Source organism: Haliotis cracherodii, unplaced genomic scaffold, assembly GCF_022045235.1.
Source record: "Haliotis cracherodii isolate W230 unplaced genomic scaffold, xgHalCrac1.p SCAF_13, whole genome shotgun sequence".
Classification (NCBI taxonomy): domain Eukaryota; kingdom Metazoa; phylum Mollusca; class Gastropoda; order Lepetellida; family Haliotidae; genus Haliotis; species Haliotis cracherodii.
The window spans coordinates 40,990,038-41,001,633 of record NW_027266268.1 but is presented as its reverse complement, the minus strand read 5'-3'; the positions used below and the strand labels follow the sequence as shown (position 1 = coordinate 41,001,633).

The following is an 11,596-nucleotide window of genomic DNA, read 5'->3' as shown; positions in this document are numbered from 1 at the left end:
ATAGTTATTGCAATAGTTGTTTGCAATAGTTATTGATATCGCAATAGTTTTTTTGGCTCAATAGTCACCCCTAACAGATATGTCTCACCTGGTCTCTCTATGTAATTACAGGTAACAAACATGTCTCACCTGGTCTCTCCATGTAATTACAGGTAACACAGATATGTCTCACCTGGTCTCTCTATGTAATTACAGGTATCAAACATGTCTCACCTGGTCTCTCTATGTAATTACAGGTATCAAACATGTCTCACCTGGTCTCTCTATGTAATTACAGGTAACACAGATATGTCTCACCTGGTCTATGTAATTACAGGTAACACAGATATGTCTCACCTGGTCTCTCTATGTAATTACAGGTATAAGACATGTCTCACATGGCATCTCTATGTAATTACAGTTATCACAGATAATGTCACACCTGGTCTCTCTATGTTATGACAGGTAACACATATATGTCTCACCTGGTCTATGTAATTACAGGTAACACAGATATGTCTCACCTGGTCTCTCTATGTAATTACAGGTATAAGACATGTCTCACATGGCATCTCTATGTAATTACAGTTATCACAGATAATGTCTCACCTGGTCTCTCTATGTAATTACAGGTAACACAGATATGTCTCACCTGGTCTCTACATGTAATTACAGGTAACACAGATATGTCTCACCTGGTCTCTCTATGTAATTACAGGTATCAAACATATCTCACCTGGTCTCTCTATGTAATTACAGGTAACACAGATATGTCTCACCTGGTCTCTACATGTAATTACAGGTAACACAGATATGTCTCACCTGGTCTCTACATGTAATTACAGGTAACACAGATATGTCTCACCTGGTCTCTCTATGTAATTACAAGTATCAGACATGTCTCACCTGGCCTCTCTATGTAATTACAGTTATCACAGATGATGTCTCACCTGGTCTCTCTATGTAATTACAGGTATAAGACATGTTTCACATGGCATCTCTATGTAATTACAGGTAACACAGATATGTCTCACCTGGTCTCTACATGTTATTACAGGTATAAGACATGTCTCACCTGGTCTCTCTATGTAATTACAGGTAACACAGATATGTCTCACCTGGCCTCTCTATGTAATTACAGGTATCAGACATGTCTCACTTGGCATGTCTGTGTGATTACAGTTAGGGTTTAGGAAAACATGTATCAAAAGACAACTTTAAAGGAAAAATCCCATGTCTTTAACAATATTGATAAGAAAATGATATGCTCTTTTGAACATCATAGGAAGAAACACATACACATGCCATACACAGTGCAACCATAAAGCAGAACGTCAGATTTCTCGAGCAGCTTCAACAAATTGACAAGATATTACTAGCACTTTTGTCTTTATGACCTTGACCTTCAATTTCAGCCGAACACATACTTGATGTTTTTTGGTGGAAAACATCAGACATAGATCTACATACGCTGAGAATTGGCTCAGAGGACACAAGAAGCCGAACTACCTCACATATGACCATTCCAGTGACCTTGATCTTCAATAAAGGTCATTGAAAAGATTCCCAAATCAATGCCCCACAATAGGGATGATACATGCCAAATTTCATCCTATTGCAGAGAAATGTTCTTTACTTTTCTTGAGCATACTGCATTTGTGTATGACCTTGAGAGAGAATTTGAATATAAGGTATATCAAGAAGTTCCCAAAAGGTTATCCAGCATATAAACCATGATGTCCCTTGGTGGAATTCAAAGTAACCTTCTAATATCAAAATATTGTCAACACTTGTACAAAGGTATTCAAATAATATAATGATTACATCATGAAACCTTTTCAAAAAAAGTCTGCAGAGAAAGGCATTTTACTGAAAATGTCAAACACACATTTGAAATAACTTTCGTTTTGACCTTATATGTAGGTCTCCTCCTCCTCAGATCACGGCCATGTCCAAAGGATGACATGTACCAAGTTTCATTGACAGACTAAATGCTTCTTGAGTCAGAGTTAAAAGAAACTTTTCTTCAGGCTTTGACCTATTGGATGACCTATTCAGAGAAAACCTGAATGCAGCTGCTTCAACACAGGAATAAAAGACAGGTCTCACCTGGCATCTCATCAGCATCTCGAAGAAGTTGTCGTCCGGGACAGTGTCATCTGACTTCTGCTGAAGCAGCTGACCAATGACGGCCTGTGAACTGAGCCCGGGGAAGGAAGGACACTCAGCTCGCTGATCATTCATGCGTGAACCCTGGATACCAGCCACCATGTCCAGGAAGTCATCTGTGCCAGGAGAGGCAACTGCAATGGGAAAGTTCACATCATGTGGCAGAACATTGCTGTAACAACTAAAATGACAACTGCATAATATGCAAAACTGGATTCCGATTAAAAATGCTCAAGATATTGTGTACACGCTTTTAGGGATGAGTGTTTATTTGTTTGTTGTTTAACGCCGCACTAAGCAATATTCCAGCTATATTACAGCGGTCTTTAAACAATCGAGTCTGGACCAGACAATCTAGTGACTGACATCGTAAGCATCGGCTTACGCAATACGGATACGATGACATGCATCAACCAAGTCAGCGAGTCTGACCACCTGACCAAATTAGTCGCCTCTTATTACAAGCATAGTCAATATTTACACCAAGAATGGGTTACTGAAGACCTATTGTAACCCAGATCTTTAATCTTCATCTTAATCCAATTACATTCAAGAACATTACTAGTTGCAAACTTGTTTTTTATAATTTATGTTATATTTGTATTTACATTTCCAGGTTCTACATAATAGAATAACACCAGGTGATTTAAGCATGTACATCACATGGACAAAGTGATCCAAGTAAACAATAAATGACATGAAGACCGGAATTTGTAAACAATATCCAGTCTTGAGCTTAAAATTGCAGCACATGTAATTATACAGTATTGGGACTTTGATTGACACAGTCAGATTTGTCAGTGGTCTGAAGAACCAGCTCATAGAAACATGTACTGGTCCTATTGGATCTCTACTAGACACAATGGTCCTGACCAAAATTGTTTTGAAAAGGTATTACTTTGTTGCGCAATTACAATGAAAAACATGCCAAGAAGGCAACCACTGTACCACGCTGGTGTTGCTGAGAGTTACTGATTTCAAAAGTTGTACAAACTTAAATTACTTTGTTCAAGCCCAAAATAACACTAAACCACCGGACCAGCATTTATTGAATTTTACTGGACAATAAAAATATATGCTAGACTTGGACTAGTTGACCAATGTTAGTGTCGACACTGCGATACAACTCCTGCTGTAGGAATTTGAAAGTCTTGGTTTATGATGCCATATTTGAATATTACCGGTAGTTGTTTGAAGCACAGCAGGATCACACATGATCCTTGTTTCTTTGTAGGAATCCAAGCAAAAAATGTTTGGGTAAGTTGTATTCGGACAACAGTTCCTGCCAGATAGTAACCAGCCAGCCGAGTACCTCGGTCACAGCGTCACACTGGCCATGTCAAGTCAACACAAGTAGATAAACAGATCTTTTTGTTAGAAAACTATCAAAAACATGAAAAACTTTTTCCATTTGGGTATCTTTGCTCTACGTGCTGTCATCAAAGCCCTGCACAGCCATATTTAAGCACACCGAAAGGCTTGCAGTTCACCTGTTTGTTGTTATTTCGGAATTTCAGAATAAGTGGGTTTGTTTACAAACAAAAGAATATAGCGTGCAGTTACTTCCTTTTACATGTGCACTGCTTTACTTCGCGTCTCATGTTGCGGTCATGGAGGCTGTTGGAGTTTATATGTGTGCTTGTTTTGCCATTTGAGAATTTCGTAAATGCAAACATGAAATTTACGATAAAACAACACTAGACATGATGATTTCCAAATTCAATGGTATTTGTGTACTGTTTGCTGGACAAAGTTTTATATGCAGAGATTAAGATTACGTGTGAATGTGTCCATGTGTGCTTTACTTAAAAAAATACTTAAATTAATGTCAACAAAATTGAATGAAATCTTGGATAAAGTAATACAATGGCACCAAGATGATCGTCCCTTTCATACTTTAACACGACCATCCTTAGCGCAATGACATTCGTAAGCCTGTAAGTCCCGTACTTTAACACTGGCTTACGACAGTCATAGCGCTAAGGGTGATCCTAACTCCTATTACTTTAATACTGGCTTACGATAGTCATTGCGCTAAGGGTGATCGTAACTCCTATACTTTAACACTGGCTTACGATAGTCATACAGCTAAAGTGATCGTACATCCCATGCTTTAACACTGGCTAACGAGTCATAGCCCTAAGAACACTTTGTTGAATCGGGCCCAGGGGAACATAGTAGGTGTATCAGATATGAATTATAACAACATATGTCATAAGCACGTGGTTGAGAGAACTGATTACAGCAACAGAGGAACTAAAATCCTTCCAAACACATAATTCAAGTGTCCAGTTGAAAAAGATGCTCTGTTTTGTAGTAGAGATATATGTCCTCACCTTGTGAGGAGAGAGTCTGACCATTGGGTTGAGGTGGGGTGGCGGTTGGAGGAGGGGTGGCAGGTGTCGGTTCGGACAGTCGAAACGAACATCTCTGGTCATCGATCCTGCGACTCTGGAACCGACTCAGGAGATCAAAGAAGTTGTCGTCATCAGAAGCCTCATCCTGAAACACATCAATAATGGAGAGAGTGAGTGATTGAGAGAGAGAGCGAGGGCGCGAATGAGGGAACAAGGAGGTTGTGAAGTTGTGATACTGTGGTCACACCTTCAGAACACCGGGTGGTCACATCTTAAGGACACCTGGTGGTCATTCCTTTGGGACACCAGGGTGGTCACACCTTTAGGACACCGGTGGTCACAAATTCAGGACACTGGGTGGTCACACCTTCAGGACACTGGGTGGTCACACCTTCAGGACACTGGGTGGTCACACCTTCAGGACACTGGGTGGTCACACCTTTAGGACACTGGGTGGTTACACCTTCAGGACACTGGGTGGTCACACCTTCAGGACACTGGGTGGTCAAACCTTCAGGACACTGGGTGGTTACACCTTCAGGACACTGGGTGGTTACACCTTCAGGACACTGGGTTGTCACACCTTCAGGACACCGGTGGTTACACCTTCAGGACACTGGGTGGTTACACCTTCAAGACACTGGTGGTCACACCTTCAGGACACCGGTGGTCACACCTTCAGGACACTGGGTGGTCACACCTTCAGGACACTGGGTGGTTACACCTTCAGGACACTGGTGGTCACACCTTCAGGACACCGGGTGGTCACACCTTCAGGACACTGGGTGGTCACACCTTCAGGACACCGGTGGTCACACCTTCAGGACACCGGTGGTCACACCTTCAGGACACTGGGTGGTCACACCTTCAGGACAACGGTGTTGACACCTTCAGGACACTTTGTGGTGACACCTTCAGGACACTGGGTGGTGACACCTTCAGGACAATGGGTGGTCTCACCTTCAGGACACTGGTGGTCACACCTTCAGGACACTGGGTGGTCACACCTTCAGGACAACGGTGTTGACACCTTCAGGACACTTCGTGGTGACACCTTCAGGACACTAGGTGGTTACACCTTCAGGACACTGGGTGGTTACACCTTCAGGACACTGGGTTGTCACACCTTCAGTACACCGGTGGTCACACCTTCAGGACACCGGGTGGTCACACCTTCAGGACACTGGGTGGTCACACCTTCAGGACACCGGGGTGGTCACACCTTCAGGACACTGGGTGGTCACACCTTCAGGACACCGGTGGTCACACCTTCAGGACACTGGGTGGTCACACCTTCAGGACACTGGGTGGTCACACCTTCAGGACAACGGTGGTCACACCTTCAGGACAACGGTGGTCACACCTTCAGGACACTGGGTGGTCACACCTTCAGGACAACGGTGGTCACACCTTCAGGACACCGGTGGTCACACCTTCAGGACACTGGGTGGTCACACCTTCAGGACACCGGGTGGTCACACCTTCAGGACACTAGGCATCTAAACTTTCAAGCCATCAGATATTCACACAGTCAAGCAACCAGGAATACACAGAGTCAAATGACACCTAGTGTTTACACCTACATGACAGTTAACCAGACAACTTGTGTATTTTCACCTTTTCTTCCTGGAGAGCAGAATCGGCAGTTTTGGGTCGGACAATGGCTGCTTTTTGCCTGGGCGTGTCCATGGACATCTCCGTGGCGATGCTGGCGGACTTCTGCACCTTGGGACGTGCACCTCCCCCACCCTTAGTGTCATTCTGCTGCTGTGTGACAGAAGTCATGTGACAAGGATTAAAGAACTTCTGCCATGTTCCTGCCAATCTGACAAACAAACCTACATCAATTATGCACTTGGCAGCACATGCGGTAAACTTACTCAGTTAAATGAAGCAACCGATATTCAGCCCTGTCCCTTCTCCACCTGCCGGCTTGTTGTTTAAACGAATAGCCACTGAGGTTAACACAATCAGTCAACTATCTTGCTAACACAGGTTAACACAATCAGTCAACTACCTTGCTAACACAGGTTAACACAATCAGTCAACTATCTTGCTAACACAGGTTAACACAATCAGTCAACTATCTTGCTAACACAGGTTAACACAATCAGTCAACTACCTTGCTAACACAGGTTAACACAATCAGCCAACTACCATGCTAACACAGGTTAACACAATCAGTCAACTATCTTGCTAACACAGGTTAACACAATCAGCCAACTACCTTGATAACACAGGTTAACACAATCAGCCAACTACCATGCTAACACAGGTTAACACAATCAGTCAACTATCTTGCTAACACATGTTAACACAATCGGACAACTACCATGCTAACACAGATTAACACAATCAGCCAACTATCTTGCCTACACAGGTTAAGACAACCAGCAACTACCTCACTAATACAGGTTTACACAATCAGTCAACTACCTTGCTAACACATGTTAACACAATCGGACAACTACCATGCTAACACAGGTTAACACAATCAGCCAACTACCATGCTAACACAGGTTAACACAATCAGCCAACTACCATGCTAACACAGGTTAACACAATCAGTCAACTATCTTGCTAACACATGTTAACACAATCGGACAACTACCATGCTAACACAGATTAACACAATCAGCCAACTATCTTGCCTACACAGGTTAAGACAACCAGCAACTACCTCACTAATACAGGTTTACACAATCAGTCAACTACCTTGCTAACACATGTTAACACAATCGGACAACTACCATGCTAACACAGGTTAACACAATCGGACAACTACCATGCTAACACAGGTTAACGCAACCAGCCAACTACCTTGTTTTTATCTGGTGTCAGTTTCATCAGTTCCATGTTCTCCATACTGAATCTTCGCGCCCGATTTGGGCGTCGTCCTGGAACACAGACAGAGAAGAAACATAAATAGGAAGTGACTGTTATAATAGAGACCACATTACAAGATGTTTACAGACCAGGTAGGTTCCATGTAACAAGTGACTCTTCTCTTACCTAGAGCCACGTCACTGACGTCCTTCCCACCTCCATCTCTCAACTCCGTCAACACACCATGGGAACTGGAACACCAAAAGGCTATTGTCAGAACATAACCAGTATCAGTACCAATATCAGTTAGGTAAATACATTCGGACAATGTTCACCCCACGTCTAGAGGTATAGTGTTACCAGTCACTGTCCCATGTCAAGAGGTATATTGTTACCAGTCAGTGTCTCCATGTCTAGAGGTATAGCGTTACCAGTCAGTGTCCCCACGTCTAGAGGTATAGTGTTACCAGTCAGTGTCTCCATGTCTTGAGGTATAGTGTTACCAGTCAGTGTCCCCACGTCTAGAGGTATATTGTTACCAGTCAATGTCTACACGTCTAGAGGTATATTGTTACCAGTCAATGTCTCCACGTCTAGGGGCATAGTGTTACCAGTCAGTGTCTCTAGGTAAAGAGGTATATTGTGACCAGTCAGTGTCTCCACGTCTAGAGGTGTAGTGTTACCAGTCAGTGTCCCCACGTCTAGAGGTATAGTGTTACCAGTCAGTGTCTCCACGTCTAGAGGTGTAGTATTACCAGTCAGTGTCTCCATGTCTAGAGGTATAGTGTTACCAGTCAGTGTCCCCACGTCTAGAGGTATAGTGTTACCAGTCAGTGTCTCCATGTCTAGAGGTATATTGTTACAAGTCAGTGTCCCCACGTCTAGAGGTATAGTGTTACCAGTCAGTGTCTCCACGTCTAGAGGTATAGTGTTACCAGTCAATGTCTCCACGTCTAGAGGTATAGCATTACCAGTCAGTGTTCCCATGTCTAGAGGTGTAGTGTTACCAGTCAGTGTCTCCATGTCTAGAGGTATAGTGTTACCAGTCAGTGTCTTTATGTCTAGAGGTATAGCGTTACCAGTCAGTGTCCCCACGTCAAGAGGTATATTGTTACCAGTCAGTGTCTCCACGTCTAGAGGTGTAGTGTTACCAGTCAGTGTCTCCACGTCTAGAGGTATAGCGTTACCAGTCAATGTCTCCACGTCTAGAGGTATAGTGTTACCAGTCAGTGTTCCCACGTCTAGAGGTGTAGTGTTACCAGTCAGTGTCTCCATGTCTAGAGGTATAGTGTTACCAGTCAATGTCTCCACATCTAGAGGTGTAGTGTTACCAGACAGTGTCTCCATGTCTAGAGGTATAGTGTTACCAGTCAGTGTCCCCATGTCAAGAGGTATATTGTTACCAGTCAGTGTCTCCACGTCTAGAGGTGTAGTGTTACCAGTCAGTGTCTCCATGTCTAGGGGCATAGTGTTACCAGTCAATGTCCCCACGTCTAGGGGCATAGTGTCACCAGTCAGTGTCTCCATGTCTAGGGGCATAGTGTTACCAGTCAGTGTCTCCATGTCTAGAGGTATAGTGTTACCAGTCAGTGTCCCCACGTCTAGAGGTATAGTGTTACAAGTCAGTGTCTCCATGTCTAGAGGTATAGTGTTACAAGTCAGTGTCTCCATGTCTAGAGGTGTAGTGTCACCAGTCAGTGTCTCCATGTCTAGAGGTATAGTGTTACCAGTCAGTGTCTCCATGTCTAGGGGTATAGTGTTACCAGTCAGTGTCTTCATGTCTAGGGGCATAGTGTTACCAATCAGTGTCTCCATGTCTAGAGGTATAGTGTTACCAGTCAATGTCTCCACGTCTAGAGGTGTAGTTTAACCAGTAAGTGTCCCCACGTCTAGAGGTGTAGTGTCACCAGTCAGTGTCTCCGTGTCTAGGGGCATAGTGTCACCAGTCAGTGTCTCCATGTCTAGGGGCATAGTGTTACCAGTCAGTGTCTCCACGTCTAGGGGCATAGTGTTACCAGTCAGTGTCTCCACGTCTAGAAGCATAGTGTTACCAGTCAGTGTCTCCACGTCTAGAGGCATAGTGTTACCAGTCAGTGTCCCCACGTCTAGAGGTATAGTGTTACCAGTCAGTGTCTCCACGTCTAGAGGTGTAGTGTTACCAGTCAGTGTCTCCATGTCTAGAGGTATAGTGTTACCAGTCAGTGTCTCCACGTCTAGAGGTGTAGTGTTACCAGTCAGTGTCCCCATGTCAAGAGGTATAGTGTTACCAGTCAGTGTCTCCACGTCTAGATGTATAGTGTTACCAGTCACTGTCCCCATGTCTAGGGGCATAGTGTTACCAGTCAATGTCTCCACGTCTAGGGGCATAGTGTTACCAGTCAGTGTTTCTAGGTCTAGAGGTATATTGTTACCAGTCAGTGTCCCCATGTCTTGAGGCATAGTGTTACCAGTCACAGAGGTGTAGTGGTGTAGTGTGTCTAGAGGTGTAGTTTAACCAGTCAGAGTCCCCACGTCTAGAGGTATAGTGTTACCAGTCAGTGTCTCCATGTCTAGAGGTGTAGTTTAACCAGTCAGAGTTCCCACATCTAGAGGCATATAGTTTACGAAATGAGCTCCCGTGTAATACCAATTTTATGAAACGAGTGAATAGTTGTGGTATCTGACGAGCCTTGCACCTCAAAGTTTACAATAACCTCACAATACCCGATGACGTAATTTGTGGAATATTGTTGCAAGATCCATCGGCGAGAGTACATAAGCAAGCGTTTTGGTATTACACAATATGAAATACAGCTGTATGTTTATTAAACTGGTGATCTCTTCACGGGCAAGTGAGTGAGTGAGTGAGTTGGGTTTAACGCCGCTTTTAACAGTATACCAGTTATATCACGGCGTGTCAGCTTAATGTGGGAGGAAAGCCTGAAGTGATGCAGGTATCAGACGTTTACCACTTCGGTGAAACCCATAAGCACAGGTATGGTGCTGACAAACCTAGAAACATAATCGGAGCTAACTGGGATTCGAACCCAAGATCATAGGTTTCTGGCGTGTCCAAGGGACACAACTCTGCACAGTGAATCGCGGCGCTTTACTCAACTGGGCCACCCATGCCCCCCTTCACTGGCAAGTAATAAATAGTGTCACTAGTCAGTTTTTCTGTCTTAAGACATATATTGTTGGCAGTCAGTGTCCTTGTGTCTAGAGGCATAGTGTTACAAGTCAGTGTCCCTGTGTCAGTGTATATTGTTACCTGATAATGTTACCTGTGTTCTCCTTGCTGTGGTCTGTTAGTATGTAGTGTTACCTGTGTATGTTCTCCTTGCTGTGGTCTGTCAGTATGTAGTGTTATCTGTGTATGTTCTCCTTGCTGTGGTCTGTCAGTGTGTAGTGTTACCTGTGTATGTTCTCCTTGCTGTGGTCTGTCAGTATGTAGTGTTACCTGTGTATGTTCTCCTTGCTGTGGTCTGTCAGTATGTAGTGTTACCTGTGTATGTTCTCCTTGCTGTGGTCTGTTAGTATGTAGTGTTACCTGTGTATGTTTTCCTTGCTGTGGTCTGTCAGTGTGTAGTGTTACCTGTGTATGTTCTCCTTGCTGTGGTCTGTTAGTATGTAGTGTTACCTGTGTATGTTCTCCTTGCTGTGGTCTGTCAGTATGTAGTGTTACCTGTGTATTTTCTCCTTGCTGTGGTCTGTCAGTGTGTAGTGTTACCTGTGTATGTTCTCCTTGCTGTGGTCTGTCAGTATGTAGTGTTACCTGTGTATGTTCTCCTTGCTGTGGTCTGTCAGTGTGTAGTGTTACCTGTGTATGTTCTCCTTGCTGTGGTCTGTCAGTGTGTAGTGTTACCTGTGTATGTTCTCCTTGCTGTGGTCTGTCAGTGTGTAGTGTTACCTGTGTATGTTCTCCTTGCTGTGGTCTGTCAGTATGTAGTGTTACCTGTGTATGTTTTCCTTGCTGTGGTCTGTCAGTGTGTAGTGTTACCTGTGTATGTTCTCCTTGCTGTGGTCTGTTAGTATGTAGTGTTACCTGTGTATGTTCTCCTTGCTGTGGTCTGTCAGTATGTAGTGTTACCTGTGTATGTTTTCCTTGCTGTGGTCTGTCAGTGTGTAGTGTTACCTGTGTATGTTCTCCTTGCTGTGGTCTGTCAGTATGTAGTGTTACCTGTTAATGTTCTCCTTGCTGTGGTCTGTCATTCCCAGAGCAGAGCGGAGGTCAACAAGGTTCATCTTTGCAGTCATCTGTCCTGTTTCATCTCCGATCTAAAAAC

General features: G+C 43.9%; 1 protein-coding gene and 2 pseudogenes across 2 annotated transcripts in view; all 3 read right to left on the bottom strand.

Moving 5' to 3' along the window:
* The window catches only part of LOC139459940 (G-protein-signaling modulator 2-like), a 72,893-nt gene that overhangs the window by 7,088 nt on the left and 54,209 nt on the right, over window positions 1–11,596 (bottom strand). For both annotated transcript variants that reach the window (XM_071241677.1, XM_071241676.1), the window contains 6 exons: window positions 11,491–11,588; window positions 7,518–7,582; window positions 7,326–7,402; window positions 6,123–6,272; window positions 4,485–4,650; window positions 2,089–2,282 (listed from right to left, as the gene is read on the bottom strand). In XM_071241677.1, coding sequence (XP_071097778.1) covers window positions 2,089–2,282; window positions 4,485–4,650; window positions 6,123–6,272; window positions 7,326–7,402; window positions 7,518–7,582; window positions 11,491–11,588 — 750 coding nt within the window. The remainder of the gene's footprint in view (window positions 1–2,088; window positions 2,283–4,484; window positions 4,651–6,122; window positions 6,273–7,325; window positions 7,403–7,517; window positions 7,583–11,490; window positions 11,589–11,596) is intronic.
* LOC139459389 (mucin-4-like) lies at window positions 7,695–8,858 on the bottom strand (annotated as a pseudogene).
* LOC139459387 (NAD(+) hydrolase ApTIR-like) lies at window positions 8,889–9,926 on the bottom strand (annotated as a pseudogene).